We start from the raw sequence: 22,908 nt of genomic DNA, 5'->3' as shown, positions 1-22,908 counted from the left end.
GCTCAGTATACTACACAATGGATACGCACTTTGTTTTCGTGTGTCTCCAAAGGACATCCCTCCGAAAAGATCTAGTCATCACCAGCTAAAGTTACTGCGACAGGAAGTGGTAACCCTTCTGCGGAAAAAGGCCATAGAAGAGGTTCCTCCGTCTCAGTGGGGGCAGGAAGTTTATTCCAGGTACTTTCTTTTGCCAAAAAGAGATCAAGAGCACCAATTCAGACCTATCCTGGACCTTCGATCGCTGAACAAAGTCTTCTTGAAGGAGAAGTTTCGCATGTTGGCGCTACATCAAATATGTCCACCTGCAAACAGGAGATTGGATGTGTTCGATGGACCTCCAAGATGCGTACTTCCACATACCTATCATTCCCCATCATCGCAAATATCTACGATTCGTGGTCGGCAGCAAACACTACCAGTTCAAGGTGTTACCCTTTGGGCTGAAATCTGCCCCATGGGTCTTTACCAAGTGCATGGCGGTGGTGGTGGCGGCTCTACACAGAAGGGGTCTGTTCGTTTACCCGTACTTGGACGATTGGCTCCTGAAAGGGCCATCCCCTCAGCAAGTAAGGAGCGATTTTCAAATCTGTCTAAATCTACTCCGCAGGCTAGGTCTGCATGTGAACATGGAGAAATCGGTTCACCGGCCTACCCAGGTGATCCATTATTTGGGCTCCACTCTGGATACAAACTTAGGAAGAGCGTTTCCTTCGGAGGTAAGACTTTCTTCAATGCAACAGAAGTGCGAAACTCTTCTCCGGGCAGCTCGTCCAACAGTCCGGCAAGTGGCATCTCTGCTAGGATCGATGCCTTGTTGCATATTTCTCATTCCCAACGCCAGGCTGAGAATGAGACCTTTGCAACAGGACCTAGAGGACAAGTGGGACCAAGCATAGGGTCACTGGGAAGACCGAATTGTGCTTTCGCAAGCAGCAAAATCGTACATTCTATGGTGGACTCGACCAAAGAACCTCTTGGTGGCAGTCCCCTTCCATCAACCAGTTCCGACACAGTCCTTGGTAACAGATGCATCTCTACAAGGGTGGGGAGTGCATATGGATTGCCTGCAGATGCAGGGACGGTGGTCCATCAGGGAACAATCCTACCATATAAACCTGTTGGAGCTGTGAGCAGTCCACCTAGCCCTGAAAGCTTTTCAGCCCTCCATCACGTTCAACTCGATCCTGATCCAAAGAGACAACACAACCACCATGTATTACCTCAACAAACGGGGTGGTACGCGCTCTCGCCCGCTCTCCCTGGAAGCTCAAACGATATGGCACTGGCTTCTAGCCCGAGGCCTCCATCACAGCGGTGCATCTTCCAGGGGAGTGAAATGTGCGAGCGGACGCACTCAGTCGGCACTTCGAAGATCAGCCAGACTGGGTGCTAAACGACTAGGTAGTGGCAGATATTTTCCATCAGTGGGGGCAACCTTCCATAGATTTGTTTGCAGACGACCAAAACAAAAAATGCCACGCTTTCGCATCCAGGTTCCACCGTCCAGGGACGAGGGGGAATGCTCTTTTGATGGATTGGTCCAGAATATTTGCATACGCGTTTCCTCCCCTGTCTCTGATCCCGAAGGTGGTGTCCAAACTCATCCGATCCAACATGATGATGATCTTGATAGCTCCGGACTGGCCTTGCAGTGGTGGTACCCAGACCTGTTACAGTTGTCTGTGCTCCCCCACAGGAGACTACCTTACAGATCGGACCTGCTGACCAAAATGGACGGGAAGATTCTACATCCCAACCTTCCCTCACTGAACTTGGCAGCATGGCTCCTGAGGTCCTGCAATATGGACACTTGAATTTACCGTAGGACTGTGTGCGCATCCTAAAAAAGGCAAAGAGACCTTTCACGAGGGCGTCCTACTCTTAAGTGGAAAAGATTCTACTTGTGGTGCACTCGTAATCATTTTAATCCTACTACAGGGCAGGAGGAGGTAATTCTTCCTTACCTCCTGTACCTAGCCAAATCAGGTTTAAAGTATTCCTCGATCAGGGTACACTTAGCGGCCATTACGGCCTACAGAAAGTCTCCAAGCCAGCCTTCCTTTTTCCAAATACAGGTGGTCAAGGATTTCCTACAGGGGTTGAAGAAAGTGTATCCCTCGGTTCGGCCTCCTTCTCCTCCTTGGGAGTTGAATCTAGTCCTCTCTAGACTGATGGGTCCTCCTTTTGAGCCCATCCAGAAGGCCACATTGCAGCATTTAACATGGAAAACCGCTTTCTTAGTGGCGATAACAGTGAAATCCAAGCGCTGTCTGCCAAAGAACCATATACAATTTTTCACCACAACAGGGTAGTGTTAAGGACTCACCCTGCTTTTTTGCCAAAAGTTGTATCTGATTTTCATGTTAACCAGTCAATTTCCCTACCATCCTTTTTTCTCAATCCCGCAACTCCTGCGGAGAGGTCCCTCCACTCCTTAGACCTTAAGAGAGTACTCAAGTTCTATTTGGAGGGAACAAAAGGCATAAGAAAATCAGATCAATTGTTTTTTAAATAATGGTTCCATGAGGACAGGTTTTCCAGCTTCCAAAAGGTCCAATTCGAGATGGATAGTGTCCTGTATAAAATTGGCCTATCTGTTGGCAAATAAACCCCTATTGTCGCCTAAAGCACACTCCACTAGGAGGGAGTGGGGGGGGGGGAGCGAGTGGCTACAATAGCTTTCTTGCATGATGTATGATGCTCCAATGGCATAGATTTGCAAGGCAGCATCCTGGAGATCGGTACATACTTTCACATGGTATTATTGTCTTGAATCCGATTCCAGAACGGATACTCGAGTAGGCCAAGCCTCCTTGAGGAATCTATTCAGATAAGATGTTCGAGGCATGTGGGCTGCTGAATTCATATCTGTGCATAGATCGCCGCCTAGTGTTGGGTCCGGATGTTTGCACGTTGTTGTCCTGGAAGAGTCTTCGAAGTATCCTGAGATAGGTGACTCCTCCCCTGGACTACAGTGCGCATGGGCATCCTCTCCATCCTCCGATAACAACTTTTCGGATCCATTAAATCCGACCATCGACCGAACTTCGACGATGGAATCGAGGACCCCATTCAAGCGGTGTCCTGTTTGCCACGCCAAATACCCCCATATCGACGTCCACCCGGTGTGTAACAAATGCCTCTCACCGGATCATGACGAATCGAAATGCATGGCCTGTGCCCGATTCCGATCCAAGAAGACTCTACGGAATCTACGAGCCGCGCGACTGGAAGCGCAGCAAGCGACACCGGCCCCGACCAACATCTTCAGCACCGAGGACGAAGATGTCGAAAGCGTGGAAAATACACCCTCCAGCCCCACTTCCGAACACGGTTCCCGATCGGAAGATGTCGATGAAGAGCTTTTTCACAGGGAAGAAGCAGACGATGAGGTAGGAGACTACGATGAGGCCTTAGGGGCCGAAGAAGGTAGCTCCGGTGAGGAGCAGGGCCTACCCGTCCAAATGGAGGATATCCCAGTGAGTCGGTCGACGGCTCCGGTCGAGGGATCGCCTTCGGGCCTTACCCAAGACCAATCCCGCAGTTCCTCGGCCCCGCCCTCTGGCCCGGCCACGGACATTCAGCGAGAGCCATTGTTACCTAAAAAGACTGGTTTCCCTACCACGAAACCGAAACCAATCATCGCACCGGTTCAACAGAAACCGAAAGTGAAACTGACACTGGTCGGCTCGAGGACCACCACACCTTCGACGCCAGCCAAATCCGTCGGCTCCGACCGCACCAAAAGGGACTTCGGTGCCGAACTTGCTGCAGCAGATGTCGGCGCCGACCCAAATAGAAAATCCATCGGTACCGTCAAAGTGCCAAGTCCCCCGGCACCGAAGCAATCGGCACCAGCCATCAAGGTGAAAATGGCCACTGCATCGCTATCCACCTCGAAGGCAGCGACTAAGGTACATTCATCGTCGACGGCTACTACCCCTCCTCGGCTCGATGACCCGGTGACTCCGAAGAAGTCCACACCTGCCTCTACGGAACCTCTCGGCGCCAAAGAACCGTCGGCGTTCCAGGTGCAACAAGTGGCAGCGTCCTTGCAACGCATCAGGGAAAAGGCAGCCCTCCAGACCTCGTCGGGCTCCGAACCGGCCACAGAAGGCACCTTCGGCACCAGCCAATATCACCTTTGGTTTGCCACCACCCACGGCGCTGAAAATTTTCGAAATCAGAACCCGCGTTACCCAGACAAGGTCCCCATCTACCGAACACTCGACTACTGGGACATCGCCGTCCCACTTCATCGACGCCGACACCGGCAGGCTTATGCTCCGAAAGCGGAAGATCACTTCAGGGCACGCTTTGGACTCTTATAGGATCCCGCTAAAACAAAAAATGCCGGCGGAATCGGAACCAGTTCTTTATGAACGCATCCACACCTCTTACACAAATCCATCATTCTCTCCAACGCACTCCGACACGGATGCAGTGGAGGACTACATGGGTGACGACGCCACCTACCCCGAAGACATGGACCCTGAGGGCCAGCAAGACCCTGATCAGGTCTGGGATGACCCCGTAGAGCCAGGTGCCGCTCTGGATCCACAGGACACGCAACTTTATGGCGCAAAAACGTCCCCCACAGAGGACACTGCTGCATTCAACGCCCTCATTGAACGGGCCGCAACCAATCATGGAGTGCAACTCCACTCAGACACTATCGAGGATGATTTCTTGGTGGACACTTTCGCATCCTCCGAGAGGACTATAAAAACTCTGCCCATGTTAAAGGGTGTCCTCAAGCCAGCAAAGGACATTTTCAAAGAAACCACCAGGGCACGGGTAATAAACCCCAGGATCGAGAAAAAATACAAACCCGCACCTGGGGACCCACGTACATTAGGAGCCAGTTGCCTCTGGACTCCATTGTAGTTGCCAATGCTCGCAAACGGGCACACTCGCAGACAACTGGTGATGCTCCTCCCCCGGACAAAGAGTCCAAGGTTCTAGAGACCTCCGGCAAACGGATTGCAGCCCATGCAGCAAACATATGGCGCATCGCCAATACACAGGCCCTCCTAGCTCGCTACGACCGCTCACACTATGACACATTAGAGACCCTACTCCAACACCTGCCAGACGAGTACAAGGAGGCAGCGGAGCTCCTCATCAGGGAGGGACAACTGCTCACAAACGCATCCATCAAGTGTGCACTGGATGCCGCAGACACTGCTGCAAGGGCAATAAACACCAGCGTCCTGCTACGACGACACGCCTGGTTACGAATCTCCGGATTCAAACCTGAGGTCCAAAACAACATCCTCAATCAGCCGGTCAACCCCGACTACTTATTTGGACCGGAGGTTGACACCACCTTAGAAAAGATAAAAAAAGACACGGACACTGCAAAGTCAATGGGGGCTCTGCAGACGCAGACATTTCGTAGTGGCTCCTTTCGTCGCCCCGGAAATAGAGGTGCAGGTAGAGGACAGGGGGCACAGCAAACATACAATAAAGGGGGCACACAGAGTTCCTACGATAAAAACACCCGAGGTGGATATCGTGGCTCCAGCACCAAGGGCAGAGGACGTGGTTACGGCAATACCAGGTCCTCCCCCAAGAACAAACAGGGACGCCCTCTCCCTTCCCCCCGACCACAACACCTGTCGGGGGGAGACTCCAGCGGTTCCTGTCCACGTGGAATTCCATCACCACAGACAGGTGGGTCAAAGATGTTATCCAACACGGTTACTGTCTCGAATTAACCTCCACCCACCATACCGCCAAGGCACCGTCCTATGTCCTCAGAGCACTTAGCGTTATTACAGCAGGAAGCGCTAAGTATGCTGCAAAAAGGCGCAATAGAGGTCGTGCCCGTACACCAGCAGGGAACAGGGGTGTACTCTCTGTACTTCTTAATACCAAAAAAGGACGGGTCGCTCAGACCTATCCTAGACCTGAGACCCCTCAACCACTACATTCTCTCAGAGCATTTTCACATGCTCACCCTGCAGCAGGTTCTCCCGCTCCTCAGACCGGGAGATTTCCTAGCCACGCTAGACCTCAAAGATGCGTATTTCCACATACCCATACACCCGTCACACAGAAAATATATCCGGTTCACCATTCAGGGCCAGCACTATCAATTCAAAGCCCTCCCCTTCGGAGTGACAACAGCACCCAGAGTTTAGTTTTCACAAAGTGCCTAGCTACCGTGGCTGCACATCTACGGAGGCAACACGTTCACGTATACCCTTACCTGGACGACTGGCTTGTTCAGGCAAAGTCAGCCCAGCAATGTGCCAGCCACATGTCCCGCACCATTCAGCTTCTTCACAGTCTGGGATTCTCACTAAATTACCCAAAATCACATCTCCAACCCGTACACGTACAACAGTACCTAGGTGCGACCATAGACACTCTGGCAGCCACAGCTCAGCCAAATTTAGTGAGGATCAGCAGCATGCAAACGCTGATTTCAAAGTTCAAACCCCAACACTCCCTTCGCATGCAGTTGATAGGCATGATGGCCTCCTGCATTTTCATAGTCCTACACGCGAGACTACATATGCGCCCGCTTCAGGAGTGCTTAGCACGTCAATGGAATCAGGCTCACGGGCAACTAAAAGACCTAGTGTTGGTGAGCGGTCGGGCATACAACTCTCTGCATTGGTGGAATCCACAAAACCTTTGCAAGGGCCGACCGTTCCAAGAGCCTGTTCCACAAATAATACTGACAGCGGACGCGTCTCTCCAGGGATGGGGAGCTCATGTACTCAATTACACAGTGCAGGGACTATGGACAACACACCAAAAGAAGATGCACATCAACCTTCTGGAACTGTTGGCAATCTTTCTAGCCATGAAGGCATTCAAAGTACATCTGTGCAACAAGGTCGTGTTGATCCGGACGGACAACATGACTGCCATGTACTACATACAGAAACAGGGAGGAACACACACTCCACAGTTGTCCCATCTGGCTCAGAGCATGTGGAAGTGGGCCATTCAGAGGAACATATTCCTCATGGCGGAACACCTCCCAGGCAAGGACAACCAGATGGCGGATCTGCTCAGCAGACACAGCCACCAGATGCACGAGTGGGAGTTACACCCATCAGTACTCCAACCGTACTTCCAGCAGTGGGGTCATCCAGAGATAGACCTATTCGCGACAAGCGAAAACGCAAAATGCCAAAGCTTTGCCGCCAGGTTCCCACATCCACAGTCGCAGGGCAATGCGATATGGATGAACTGGTCCGGCAGATTTGCGTACGCTTTTCCCCCAGCGCCATTGATGCCGCTGGTGGCACGCAAACTGCGACAGCACTCAATGACACTCATCCTGGTTGCTCCAACATGGGCACGCCAGCCATGGTACACAACCTTTCTGGAACTTTCCGTGGTGCCGCATCAAAGGCTGCGGATCAAACCCGCGCTTTTGACGCAGAACCATGGAGAAATTCAGCACCCAGATCCGCAACAGCTGAACCTGGCAATCTGGCTCCTGAAGTCCTAGAGTTTGGCTACCTAAACCTGCCACCTGACTGTATGGAGATCATTAAGGAGGCCAGGAGACCCACTACCAGAGCTTGCTATGCAGCTAAATGGAAGAGGTTTGTCATTTATTGCAACAACAATGACATTAACCCGCTAGACGCATCCATTCAAAATATAATCTGTTACCTCTTACAACTATACCGATGCAATCTGGCATACACCTCAATACGTATCCATTTGACCGCAATAGCAGCCTATCTCCAGAACAGGCAGCACCTCTCTTTATTCAGAGTGCCTGCCATCAAAGCTTTCTTGGAGGGACTTAAACGTGTAATTCCCCCAAGACACCCACCAGCACCGGTGTGGAACCTCAACTTGGTCCTCACCCGACTGATGGGTCCACCCTTCGAACCTCTCCACTCATGTGAGATTCAATTCCTCACCTGGAAAGTAGCTTTCTTAGTGGCAATCACTTCGTTAGGAAGAGTTAGTGAACTCCAGGCACTAACCATTCAAGAGCCATTCATACAGGTTCACGCAAACCGGGTCGTACTACGTACCAACCCCAAATTCATGCCTAAAGTAATATCGCAGTTCCACATGAATCAAACTATTGAACTGCCTGTTTTCTTTCAAAATCCACAGAATGTAGCAGAAAGAATGCTCCATACACTAGATGTAAAGAGAGCCCTCATGTACTATATAGACAGAACTAAGGTCTTTAGGAAGACAAAACAACTTTTCGTTGCCTTTTCTCCACAGCACAAGGGCAACGCCATTTCAAAAGCAGGTATAGCCAGATGGATCGTTAAATGTATTCAAATTTGCTATCAAAAGGCTAAACGCACATTAACGATTCCCCCACGAGCCCACTCAACACGTAAGTTAGGGGCATCCATGGCTTTCCTGGGAAACATTCCTTTACAGGAAATATGTAGAGCAGCCACATGGTCCACTATACATACATTTACCAAACACTACTGTGTAGATGTACACTCAAACCGGAGGCAGCTGTAGGACAGGCTGTTCTCAAAACTCTTTTTCAGACCGCTGCAGCTGGCACTGGTAGCCTCCGCTAATGGGAGGTACTGCTATGTATTCTATGCACAGATATGAATTCAGCAGCCCACATGCCTCGAACCGAATATGCTACTTACCAGTATGCATCTGTTCTTGGCATGTAAGGCTGCTGACATTCATATCGCCCACCCTCCTCCCCGGCGCCTGTAGCAGCTGCAGCTCTCAGAATTACTGTATAGCATGGTCATCACTTTCTGTATCTACTCCATCACTGCCACAATGGCGAAAAACAATCTGAGGATGGAGAGGATGCCCATGCGCACTGTAGTCCAGGGGAGGAGTCGCCTATCTCAGGATACTTCGAAGACTCTTCCAGGACAACAACGTGCAAACATCCGGACCCAACACTAGGCGGTGATCTATGCACAGATATGAATGTCAGCAGCCCTACATGCCAAGAACAGATGCATACTGGTAAGTAGCATATTCGATCTGGGTTTTCAAGTTTGGTTATCTGAGCTTGATTATGAATTACTTTTTCCTTTGCCCGCAGGTGGAAGAGGTGAGGCTCGCTATTCTATTCTAGTGCTTATGACTATTGATGAGGATCCCCTGGAAGAGAAGGATTAGTTACTTACCTGTAATCCTAGTTCTCTTCCAGGGGTATCCTCATCAAAGTCATAAGCAACCCTCCCACCTCCCCAGGCAAAGGAACCTTGTTTTTAAGGAATTGTCAACTCTTTGTGTCATGGCTTTTAAGTCACCGCAAAGAACAACTGACCTAACTGTCACCCCTGAGGCATGATGGGAAGCTATGGGTCATGGCTGCCTTAAAGGCACGGTGCCAGTTTATTTCTATGTTGCTATGAGTTAGCTTTTCAGCCTTTCTAGGCTGTTTTTCTGCAATGCAGCCTGTGAGCTGTCAATGCTTTCAGTCCTATCTGAGAGATTGTGCTAAGTGCTAAGCATTAAAACAGTTTTCAAACATGCTTTGCTGTTGTTTTTCCCTGGTTTTTAATGTATTGCTTATGATATACAGAGGAGTCCTTACAACATTATTCAGCTCTGGTTACGAAAGGCTGCATTTGCTATTATTTATATTTATATATATATATTCAGTGAAAAAACCATAGGTTTCACACACGTTATAGTTAGCTGGACATTTCACTCGTAAAAAACCAATGAAATTCCCCCGTTATAGTTAGTTAAGCTAACTATAACTCGTGCACCCGCAATCCACTGCTGATGACGTCACATATTACATCACTCATGACATGGTCAGTGACATCACTGATGACATCACTGATGACATCTCAAATGACATCACTGACATCATCCAGTGAATGTGTATTTGTCTGAAAATTAAATGTTTTATATATGTATATCTCACGGACGATGGAAGAATAAATGGGTATATAAGTGTCTAAATTGATTGTATAACTGACTGATTAAGTGTATCTTAGTGAATATATGGCTTACTGAGTAATGTTTAAATATGTAAATATCTGTATCAGTCTCTCACTTTGTGTAAGTGGCTGCATGGGTTGGTGAGCAGCTACATGGGTGTTTATATAGGATATTAGGTGGTTTTTTGAGTATCAGTCTGAGTGTCTGCATGGTTCGGTGGGGGGTATTACGTAGTGCATAGGTGCATGTATGAGTGACTCACTGGTTGTATGTGTTGAAGACAGCATGTGTGCAGGACTGTATGGGTGGATGAGTGTGTATGGGTGTGTTAGTGAGTGAATGACTGTTTCAATAGTGTCTTTATGAGTAACTACATATGTTTTAATCTGATATATGTGACTATTGGTGTATATAAGCGAGTATATGTGAGAGTGAGAGATTGAAAGAGTTCCTGTATGAATAAGTATGTGTTTCTATAAGTGATTGTTTAAAAGACTAAGTATGTGTAAGTTTCCGTAGAAGTAAGTGTGGTGGTGTGTGTAGAACTGTATATGCAAGTAAATTGATGTTTGATTCTTTATTAGCATGAGTGACTATGTGTGTCAGTAACTCTGTGGATGAGTGGCATTGTGTAGCAGGATGTATAGGTGTATGAGTACATATGATGAATGAGTACATGTATGAGTGACTGTACAGGACTGTTCGTGAATGTGTGGATGTGTATGTGGATCTTAGAATTACTGAAGAGGTTGTTGTAACTGGTATTGTTATGTCCATTTTTTGGAAAATTTTAGTCTCTATTTTTGAATGTGTGTTTCAAAGGTTATATTAGGGTGAGAGGAGGTCTGCCACTCTGTCACAAGGATGATGTCATCAGTGATGTCATTTGAGATGTCATCAGTGATGTCATGAGTGTCACTGACCATGTCATGAGTGATGTAATGTGACGTCATCAGCAGTGGATTGCGGGTGCGCGAGTTATAGTTAGCTTAACTAACTATAACGGGGGAATTTCATTGGTTTTTTACGAGTGAAATGTCCAGCTAACTATAACGTGTGTGAAACCTATGGTTTTTTCACTGAATTTGCAAGGTTTTTTAAATGCTAATTCTTACCTATAACATGTGTGATACCCATGGTTTTTTCATTGATTTTGTATGGTTTTTTTAATACAAATTCTTATATTAAACGTGTGGTTTTTTTTTATATATTTGCAAGGTTTTTTACATTTTTTTTTTTACTTTATATTCTCTTAAAACACTATGCTTAAATTTTAAAAATTCTGCAATATATTATTTTTTCTCATTTTTTTTTTTTTTTTACCAAACAGGTTAGATATATTAGTATAACATAGTGATTCTTTTTTTCCTTTTTTTTTTTTTTTTTTTACGTGCGCGTACGGTAAGCTTACGGTAAGCGTACGGTTTGCGTAATGTACGTAATATTTCTACTCTTTTTGCGTATGGTTACGCAATTTACATAGCCGTGCGTACTGTGTACGCGGCGCGTAAGCCCATACGCTACACGCGCACGTTACGCGGAAGTGTTGGGGCGTGCCTGTGCGCGCGTGCGCGTGTCTTTTATACACGCATGCGTACTTTTACCGTAAGCGCTCCGTAAGCGTAACGTACGCGCACGGTGGGTCATGTGATCAAGAAACAAAACTTTTGATTGGTTCAAAGTAGTTTCAGTTCTAGAACTCTCCTACACCACACCCATTCCCCTCATTTCTGCTTGTGATCCCTTAGAAGAAGGAGCTGAGTTGTCTTTGGGATACAATGGCAGACCAGCACTCCTCTTCTGAGAGTGAGGCTAGCAGCACCACCATCAGGCAGAGAAGGAGGAAACAGAAGAGCTCTTTTATATGGGAGTATTTTACTTTTCCTGAGGGCGAGAAAAAAGTAAATGCTGCTTTAGTGACTTGCAAGCTGTGCCAGCGTGCACTTTCTAGAGGTAATCCTAACAAGAAGTATTCCTTCGGGAATCACACTATGTTACGACACCTTGAGGATGTACACCCTAGGACACATGCACGACATACTAGAGGAAACCCTTCAGTAAGTCGAGCAAGCACATCCACAGCAGCTCAGCCAAGTCCATCTTCGGAAGCTCAGCTGAGCCCTTCATCTGTGGGGGCAGATTCACCTTTTTCTGGTCCTGTGGAAACTAACCATCGATTTGCGAGGGTTACAATGCGGTGCTCAAATTGCCATGGTCTAATTGTTCATAGGGAGACCAGTGTTCCCCTAATTAACAACAAAATAGACCAGCACATTTGTCCTACCAGCTGATATTCCCATTCTTCCTTTCCTCTGTCCCTGCATGAACACAACGGCTCTTTTAAGAGCCATCCTTACCTCTCAACTTTTTTTAATTTTTTCTTAAAAACGGTAAGCGTTTTTTTTTTTTTTTTTTTTAAAACAATTACCACATTACAAGGTCCTTGAGGGATTAATAACGAAATACTGAAAATCTGTTTGAGGAGAAGTGGAAAAAAGGGACCATCTAATTTCTGACTTACCTGACCCACCCAAAAATTTAATTAGAAAACAGTATTCCTCATTTATACCAGTACACCTTAATTTATGGTGAAAACATAGTCCATAATATTTTACATGTTCCTTACATTTAAATTTCTCCCCAAAAAAAATGATAAACAGAACTTCAACAAAAGGAATTCAAATTCTATTATTAATTTCTTAATTTACCACATACATCCCCTCTCAAACTCATAACTCACCTTTAAAGTTAGTTAGTTGTGAAAGAAATGTGGCACTCAAACAGCAGATTATCAGAGCCAGGATCTCTGTTCTGTACACCTCTCTCCTCTCAGCAGAACCAGATAATGGCAATGTTTCCCTCTCTTTTTCCACACATATACATGTTAATTTCAAATCTCAGTGCTTCCCCCTTTTTTTCAAATGTAATCACACATTTCTTTTGGATGAAAACCAACCCTTTTCCAAAAGTACCCTTCCCCCAACTTGACTTCTGCCTGCTACCATAGCAACAGCTCATGGAACACTGCTGTGTGGAGTTAGGTCAGAAGTTCACCACACAATGTTTCATTTCCAAACAGCAAGAGTGCTTGACTTTTCGAACCTAACGGCAAATCCATAGTACTGTTCTTTGGTAACACATTTTTCTGTACCAATACAAAACATGCTTCTATAATTTGACACATACAGCCTAGTTTTTAGTGTAGAATGGTATGAAACAGCCAATGAGTTCTTTTTATTTTTAAAAAATATGTATGCCTCCATTTCCAAACTGTCTCATTTCTTTTTCCCATTCTACTGAAATACACCTCCTGAGTGCATCCAGATCTCCTTGGAAGATGTTCACAGTGTGGATTGTAGGGCACAGCTATGTCTTCTGGAGTGAAAAGTATGCAGAGAAAACGGGTATAGTGAGAGACCTTGCTTTGCCAAATGTAGACATTAAATGGATTGGTCAGAGAGGGTTAAAGTGGCACCAATTGATGCCATTGGTGAAATCCTTCATGCAAATCCAACACCCTGACCTCATAATAGTGCACTGTGGTGGCAATGACCTAGGCACTTTGACTGGGGTAGGTCTGGAAATGCTTATGAAGGACACCTTTGCACAACTGTTTTCACTTTTCCCTAAAACTGCCTTTGCGTATTCTAACATATGCCAAAGGCAAAAATGGAACTGGTCCAATCATTTTTGTCCACAGATTGAGAAAGCTAGGAAACACGTCAACAAATCTGTTTCTGCTTTCCTCCGAGACTATGGTATGGGTTCCATTTACCACAACAACTTGCGTTACGACATGCAAGACATTTATAGAGGAGATGGTGTACACTTCACTGATGAAGGGAACAGAGTCTTCCTCTTGAACCTTAGACTCTGCATCGGTACTTACTTGTAGGTACCACTAAAAAAGCACTTCATTAACACAACGGCTCTTTTTAGAGTCCCCTAATATCTAAACACTTAAATCTGAATTTTATTTCTTTTTTCTTTTTTTTTTTTTCTACCGTACGCGTACGGTAAGCTTACCGTACGCGTACTCCGCGATTTAAAAAAAAAATTAATAAATGTTTTTTTCGTAATTTTGTGTCCTTCTTTGACCCCCTTTCAAATGTTAGGGGGTCTGTAACTCTCTTCCTTGCCCCCTTTTCACGATATCTCCCTTTTTTTTTTCTGTGTGAAACACACAAAATGGCGGCCGACACTTCCTGATTTCGTCCGATTCGAATGTTTACAGTCATGTGACAACCAATCAGATTTGAGCTCGCGTACGGTAAGCTTACGGTAAGCGCACGGAGCACGCTTACAGATATATATATTGATTTAAATGCTATTTTCTCAGGAACTACTGAACAGATTTACACCAGACCTACAAAAGGCACTTCCTTGACCTTATGGCTACCTCTCTGCCAAATTACAAGTAATTCTGTTCAGCCGTTCGGGCTGTAGCTGTGTCTAAAGGTCCTATGGGAAAATGCATGGGGAAAACGCGTTTTGGGACCCCCCTTTTTTCTCAGCCCCCGCTTGACGAATCCCCCCGAGACTTTCATGGTAGGAGCGGAGCGTAGCGCCCCATTAGTTTTTAAAATTTCGCGAGGATTCGTCGACCGGCGCCAAAGTTATTCCAAATAGAATGTTGCGGATTTCCTATGGAAACAGGGTCCTAACTATAACTACCTACTGGCGACCGCCAGTAGGTAATGTGTGTGTATGTGTATATGTATATGTACATCTATATATATATATATATATATGTGTGTGTGTATATTATCTACTGGCGGTCGCCAGTAGATAGTTATAGTTAGGACCACGTTTCCATAGGAAATCCGCAACATTCTATTTGGAATAACTTTGGCGCCGGTCGACGAATCCTCGCGAAATTTTCAAAATAGGTGGGGCGCTCCGCTCCTACCCTGAAAGTCTCGGGCGGATTCGTCAAGCGGGGGCTGAGAAGAAAGGGGGGTCCCAAAACGCGTTTTTCCCATGCATTTTTCCATAGGACCTTTAGACACAGCTACAGCCCGAACGGCTGAACAGAGTTACTTGAAATTTGGCAGAGAGGTAGTCCTCAGGTCAAGGAAGTGCCTTTTGTAGGTCTGGTGTAAATCTGTTCAGTAGTTCCTGAGAAAATAGCATTTAAATCAATATATATATCTGAGCCAGCTTACGGTGCGCTTACCGTGCGCTTACGGTAAGCTTACCGTACGCGTACGGTGACGAGCGCGATTCTGATTGGCTGTTAGATCTTAGTTAACATTCGAATCGGTCGAAACCAGGAAGTGTCAGCCGCCATTTTCTCTCTCGCACTCTGAGGGGAGTGGAGGAAAAACAAAGTCCGAAAACAGTAAAAGCGGCTTGATAGACAGCTCCCAACCACCCAGTCATTGTTATGGTGTCCCCAAAGAACCCAAAAGGCAAAAAATGTAAAAAAAAATATTTTCGAAAAATCGCCGATTACGCTTACCGTACGCGTACGGTTAAAAAAAATAAAAAAAACCAATATCCACGTTTTCCTCACCCCGTGTGCAAAAGGTGCCCCAAGGCCACCTTTTGTGCATGGCCAATTTTTTTTTTTTTTAAAGACTATCTGTAGATAACCATTAACAACGATGTGCCTAATACGGCCTCCGTGTGCAGACGGTGCGCGAAGCGCATCGTGCGTACATGGCCCATTTAGCGTAACGTGGGCACGCGGTGCGCGTAGCGCACCGCGTGCCGACCGTGCGTGCACGGCACTAACTGCGTAAAGTGGGTGCGCGAAGCGCACCGCGTGCTCACTGTGCGCGCACGGTGCGCACCGTGCGTGCACGGAACGAACCGCGTAAAGTGGGCGCGCACGCCACGAACGGCGTAAAGTAACTTAGCATTTAAAAAACCGTACAAATTCACTGAAAAAACCATAGGTTTCACACACGTTATAGTTGGGAATTAGCATTTAAAAAACCTTGCAAATTCACTGAAAAAACCATAGGTTTCACACAAGTTATAGTTAGCGGACATTTTACTGATAAAAAACCATTGAAATTCCCCCGTTATAGTTAGTGCAGGCAACTATAACTCACGCGACCGCAATCCTCTGCTGATGACATATGTGTCTTTATGAAAAAAAAATATTTGTATTATATGTATAGCTAAAATTTAATGGAAGAAGACATGGGCAAATAAGTGTCTAAATACAGTATTAGCATCAGCAGAGGATTGCGGTTGCGTGAGTTATAGTTGCCTGCACTAACTATAACGTGGAATTTCAATGGTTTTTTATCAGTAAAATGTCCGCTAACTATAACTTGTGTGAAACCTATGGTTTTTTCAGTGAATATATATGTGTGTGTGTATATGTATAGAGAGACAATTGACAAAATCAAGTTCAATCCTTTTGTGTGAGGATTTATATTTTCTTTATTTTCTCAGTTGTCCTGATCACATATTCCACAGCATCACGCCAAAGGTGCATGTGGCCACATGCACCTTTGGCGTGATGCTGTGGAATATGTGATCAGGACAACTGAGAAAATAAAGAAAATATAAATCCTCACACAAAAGGATTGAACTTGATTTTGTCAATTGTTTCAACTACACTGGACATTTTGACTTTGCCTATGCTCGGGAACTAACCACGTTTTTTACATGTTTATCGTCAATTAATTTGTTTAATTGAAGATCTGGTGACTCTTTGTGGTTGCTTCCCCCTGTTTCTTGAGCACTCTTTCTATGACCGTTTATTTGTGATGTACTCTATTTTTGATTTTGCGCAATTTACAACCTAGCCACAACTTGTGAATCCAGTATATGTATAGAGATGCATATATGCTTGTCACATATAGGATTGTGTTTCCGGGGTCCGGTGCATGGGCAGGAATATTCTAGTGCTTATGACTTTGATGAGGATACCCCCTGGAAGAGAACTAGGATTACAGGTAAGTAACTAATCCTTCAAACACTCTCAATATGAATACCTCTGTGCTGTTCCCTTTTTGATTCAAAATTATGCAAAATCTAATTGGTTCATAGGATTGTCTAAACTAGTGAGGAATGTGTGCATTTGGGTACTAAGTGGTCAGTAAAATTTATACTGCAGTGTCTGATTTACTATCTGTCAACGAAAAGTAATTCTGAATAATCCGTAATTCTACATGTATGCACAGTTAACAGAAAAATATGAAAATACTTGTTTTCACTGCAGCTCTGGTTTGTATCTGATACTTAATAATGTGTTCTGTTCTTTCTGTACTGTATGTAGAGAAGGTTTGAATTGGGGTGGTTCAATATGGTCAGCAATATTCTATGAAATATACCTTGCTATTGAAGGTATACAGTTGGTATTTTCCCACCTCATCTACTGTTGAAAATGTCTGTTTTGCTTCCACCTGCCATCTTGTCAGCTCTGAGAGCGTGACCATTGTCAATCCGTTATGTCCCAATTGTAATTTCAGTTTCTTCTTTGTGTTCTAGAGTTCTGTGAGAACCTACCTGCTGATGGTCGAGAAACCATCATTATGAACCACATTCTTCCTTATGTCAAGGTAAGATGGTTTCAATCTTGTAGTCATAGATGCTGGGTTTTTTTGGTTTTTTTTTAATGTTTATTTTTTATTTTTATGCTGTACTGCTTTTGTGCGGAAGAAATTAAAATTAGTTTAGGCATGAATCTAAACTTGCTCTACTAGGAACTAACAATAAATAAGACCCTTCATTCCTGTAACACTTGAGCTCCATATGCTAGACAATCCTGTATTTCAAGCTGCTTTTTTCTATACTAAAATGTTTTGTTCCAGAAAGACTAGTGCCAGGTGCCTATCTTTTTTTTCATTCAGTCATCAAAGTGAATTTTATTGGCTGGATAAAGCAATATTTCTTGCAAATGTTTTGAAAATGAATTTTGAATTGTTTGATCTACTACCTTTTTGAATTGTAGGAACTGGTTTCTGACACAAACCAGCATGTGAAGTCTGCCCTAGCCTCCGTTATCATGGGACTATCCACTATCCTGGGTAAAGATAACACGATTGAACACCTTCTACCTCTGTTCCTGGCTCAACTGAAGGATGAGGTAATCTTCTCAATATTGGTGTATGCCGGTTTATAAAAAAAAAAAAGTAGTAATGTATTGAATGGACAATTGATGCAAGATAAAACTATTTGTAGCTTCTGACCAGAATCGCTTTAGCTAGGGGGAACTAACTAGAATGGTGAGCTATAGGTTGGGCAAGTGGGGTTTGAGGGAGAATTGTTATCTAGGTTGGGGGATTGAGAAAATGGTTCTGTGGTTGAAGTAAAAACACATGTGATCTCAGTGGCTGTGCCCGAGACTCTGAAATCTAGTTGTACTATGCAGAGTTCTCCCATACCAGTGTTAGACCTTGTAGGTATTACTGAAGATGGCAGAGGACTACCATCAAAGGTGTGAATAGGATGAACTAAAATGGAAAACATTTTTCCATCCAATTCCTCACCTTTCTTGCTAAATGTTAAAAATTTAGGCTGTGCTTCCTCCTTGTAGCAGCACGTTTCCTGATTATCCAGGGGCAGGTTATACTTGCTGTTTAAATTGAACACGTTAGACTGGTGGCGCAGTAGTAAAGACTCAAAGGCTGGCACAATAAAAGCTAAACAGTGGAGATACAATGCGCTCAGGCTTCCACCTGTCACTTAAGTGCCAAGAACCTCCCCTTCCAAGAGACCGCAGACTTTACGTTCTCTGCCTCCATACAGTGTACAGTAGAAGAAAGGCAATTTAGAAATACTCCAGCTGTGTATATTTACCCTCCCTTACACATTTCCTTCCACTTACTTCCAGACTTTACTCCCCACTAGCCTGTTCTTGTTCACCTTCCTTGGTGTAGTAAATAATCTAATATGGCCTTACTTCTCTCCATTTCAACCTCTCATTTATTTTCTCTAATTAGTGTCCTGAAGTGCGGCTGAACATTATCTCCAATCTTGATTGTGTGAATGAAGTGATTGGGATTCGCCAACTCTCTCAGTCCCTCCTTCCTGCAATTGTGGAGCTGGCTGAAGACGCCAAATGGAGAGTTCGACTTGCGATCATAGAGTATATGCCTCTACTTGCTGGACAGCTGGTGAGTATTTGTAGCCTTTCTTTCTGTGATGAGAATAAAAGTATGTTCGAGGCATATGAGCTGCAGATTGTACACTTAGCATAGATCGCCATCTGGTGTTGGGCCCGGATGTTTGCAGTTTGTTTTTCTTCTTGGACCGTCTTTGGAAGTTACGAGTTTGGTGACTCCTCCTTCGGTCCGTACTGCGCATGGGCTTCGGCTCCATCCTCAGATTGTTTTTTTCCGCCATCGGGCTCGGATGTGATACTTCGTGCTCCGGCTTCGAACTTCTACGGTTCCAGCCTCGACGGAAAATCCTCGTTTATTCGAGTTTTTTCATCATCTTCATCTCTCGAAGCGGCACTTTTCTCCATCCCGTACATCGGCACCGGCCTTCGGGCCTCCTCGACTCCGGTCCCGGCCGATGGAAAGGACTCCGTTCAAAAAGTGCCCAAAATGTGGGTCTAAATTTCCCCACACCGACCTCCATCAGGTGTGTAATCTTTGCCTCTCTCCAGAACACGAGACCAGAGACTGCCCCGCCTGTAAGTCTTTTCGATCGAAGAAAACCATCCGGGATCGAAAAGCTCGACGCACCATGGCGCACTCATCGTCTGCAGCTCCACCGGACATCTTCGTAGACGGCGCCGAAGCTTCGGGGCAAACACACACCGAGCAGGAAGAAGACGTCGTCAGCGCTTCCGAGGCCGACGACTCCGACGTGGAGGACATCACACCGGCGCAGCGGGCCGTGAGTACTGTGCCCCCTCCCACCCCCGTGCCCAAAACCAAAGAGACTCAGGTTACTTCCTCGCCTGCCGGCCTGGGCAAAACCAAGACCAAAGCTTCGATCACCCCACCTTCGGGCCCGGTGTCGAAGCCTCCAAAGTCTCACGGCAGCTCGGGATCGAGCCAGCCGACGCCCGTTGCCAAAAAACAGCATCCGGCACCGAAGAAAACAATATCCAGCTCGACTCCGAAGCCACCGGTGCCGAAGCCTGGACTCTCGGTGCCGACCAAACACAAACACAAATCTGTCGGCACCGACGCTCCGGCGCCGAAAACTCCTTCGACGCCGAAAAAACCGGAGGCCCCAAAAAAAGCATGGCGCACACAAACCATCGAAGTCCTCGGTTCCGAAATCACCGGTGCCGACGGACAACTCGACGCCATTGGCTCTGTTTACACCAGACCCTTTACAAAAGACTCTGTCCAAAGATCCAAAGACTGGACTATTGACTTTAATTATCAAGAAAAGACGCCTTGATACTCCGGCTCCTCCTCCACCACCCAAACGGAAGGACTCTGCTACTTCTCCCCTCAGAGTGCCCTCCCCACTACCACCTCCTCCACCCCCTCTCCCTCCCAGGTCTCCGCCACCTTTACCTCACTACTCTCCGGCCCCGTCCCCAGATCCGGACGACGGGGACCCGGACAATTATCCGGCAGACGCCCCAATGGATCCCACTCCACCAGGGACCCCAGACCCGTGGGAGGATTACAATAACCCTGATGTACCCGATATTCCTCAGGACGACCTATAACCATCCAGGCCGTCTCCTCCAGAGGACTCCTTAGGGTTCCATCATTTAGTGCAGAGAGCAGCACACTACCATGGGGTGGACATGCACACTGAACCAGTGGAAGACGACTTCTTACTGGATACATTCGACATACAGGACAAATCCACCTCTATCTTACCCATGCTTAAGGGTGTCACCAAGCATGCCGCAGAGGTGTTCAAAGACCCTGTCAGGGCCAGGGTACTAAACCCTAGAATAGAGAAAAAGTATAAAGCGGCACCCACAGACCCTGCATACATTAAGGGCCCTGCTCCCTTAGATTCCCTAGTTGTCTCTACAGCTAGAAAGCGGGCTAACTCCCAGTCCTCAGGAGAAGCCCCACCGCCAGACAAGGAATCCAATCTCCTAGACGCGTCTGGCAAGCGCACCGCCTCTCAAGCTGCAAACATGTGGCGCATTGCAAACACACAAGCGCTACTTGCGCGCTATGACAGAGCACACTACGACGAACTTGAGGCTCTTATGCAGCACCTCCCCGAGAAACACAAGCGTAGGGCTCATGAGCTAATACAGGAGGGTAAACTCATTACAAACACCTCCATGAAGTGTGCCCTCGATGCAGCCGACACTGCTTCTAGAGCCATAAACACCAGTGTCCTGCTTCGTCGCCATGCCTGGCTCAGGATCTCAGGGTTTAAGCCTGAAGTCCAGGCGTCCATACTCAATCACCCCTTTGACCAACAAACTCTCTTTGGGCCCAAGGTAGACGAAGCGTTGGAAAAGATGAAAAAGGACACAGACACAGCAAAGTCTATGGGGGCACTCCAAACACAAGCGTCTAAACGTTCCTTTCGACGCTCCTCCTTTCGTGGCACAGGCAGAGGCTTCTCCACCGATAGCACCTCTACCTCCTACAAATCCCCTCCTCAAAATACCTTTTCAAAGGGCAACCAAAGGGGTGGTTACAGAGGCAACAACAATAAGGGCAGGGGCAAAACTAACAACACCCGTTCTGCCACCCCGCCCACACAATGACTTCCCTCCGCTCCCCCCAGACCATTCCACTCCGGTCGGGGGCAGACTACAAAACTTTATCCACGCATGGGAGTCCATAACATCGGACAAATGGGTGACCCAAATCATTCGGTCAGGGTACTGTCTCGAGCTAACATCTACCCCACCCAATATCCCACCAAGGCACCGCCCAATGTCTCAAGAACATTCCATACTGCTCAAACAGGAGGTACTCTCCCTCCTCTAAAAACACGCTATAGAGCAGGTCCCCATCAATCAGCAAAATCTAGGGGTTTACTCCCTATATTTCCTAATACCAAAGAAAGACGGGACCCTCAGGCCCATTCTGGACCTCCGGCCTCTAAATGCCTACATACATTCAGACCATTTCCATATGGTCACCCTACAACAAGTCCTCCCGCTCCTCTGTCAGGGAGATTTTCTCACAACCTTGGATCTGAAAGACGCATACTTTCACATTCCAATACACCCCTCTCACAGGAAATACCTCAGGTTCGTGGTGGACGGGCAACATTACCAATTCACGGTTCTCCCCTTCGGGGTCACCACCGCACCACGGGTGTTTACCAAATGCCTAGCGGTAGTAGCAGCACACCTCAGACGTCAACACATTCACGTCTTCCCTTACTTGGACGACTGGCTGATAAAAGCCGCGTCTTACCACCAATGCGTGCAGCATACAAACAGCACCACCCAACTGCTCCACCAGCTAGGCTTCACGGTGAACTACCAAAAGTCCCACCTCATACCATCTCACACAAAGCAATATCTCGGGGCCACTATAGACACCTCCAAAGGTATTGCCTATCCAAACACAGCCAGAATCACAAGCATTCAAGCCTTACGCAAAACATTCCTTCCCCAACACTCTCTTCCAGCAAGAGTGTTCATGAAGCTCATAGGAATGATGGCGTCTTGCATCTTTATAGTGCCCCATGCAAGACTCCACATGCGTCCACTTCAAGAGTGCCTAGCACAACAGTGGAACCAGGCCCAGGGTCAGCTGACGGATCTGGTGTTGGTGGACGGCCGCACACATCACTCTCTGCAGTGGTGGAACACCACAAACCTTTCCAAAGGGCGGCCGTTCCTGGACCCGGTTCCTCAGGTGATTCTAAAAGCAGACGCATCGCTCTCCGGCTGGGGAGCGCACCTCCTACACCTCACAATGCAAGGTCTATGGACGCCACAGCAAAAATTGCTCCACATCAACCATCTGGAGCTTTTGGCGATCTTTCTAGCCCTAAAATCTTTCCAAAAACAGATTTCGGGCAAAGCAGTCCTCATTCGCACAGACAACATGACTGCAATGTATTATATCCAAAAACAGGGGGGGGACACACTCTCCCCAGCTCTCCCGCTTAGCCCAGAGCATATGGAGATGGGCAATTCCCCAAAACATCTTTCTC

General features: G+C 46.6%; 1 protein-coding gene across 1 annotated transcript in view; it reads left to right on the top strand.

The window, feature by feature from the left end:
• PPP2R1B (protein phosphatase 2 scaffold subunit Abeta) overlaps positions 1-22,908 on the top strand; it is a 206,360-nt gene that overhangs the window by 83,349 nt on the left and 100,103 nt on the right. Inside the window, exons 10-12 of the mRNA XM_085645800.1 lie at positions 17,335-17,405; positions 17,798-17,932; positions 18,789-18,962. Of these exons, the coding sequence (XP_085501926.1) occupies positions 17,335-17,405; positions 17,798-17,932; positions 18,789-18,962 (380 nt within the window). The remainder of the gene's footprint in view (positions 1-17,334; positions 17,406-17,797; positions 17,933-18,788; positions 18,963-22,908) is intronic.

The sequence above is a fragment of the Triturus cristatus genome, chromosome 3_1 (genome assembly GCF_964204655.1).
Source record: "Triturus cristatus chromosome 3_1, aTriCri1.1, whole genome shotgun sequence".
NCBI lineage: Eukaryota > Metazoa > Chordata > Amphibia > Caudata > Salamandridae > Triturus > Triturus cristatus.
Note: the sequence above shows the minus strand (reverse complement) of the source record. Positions and strands in the feature narration are given on the sequence as shown.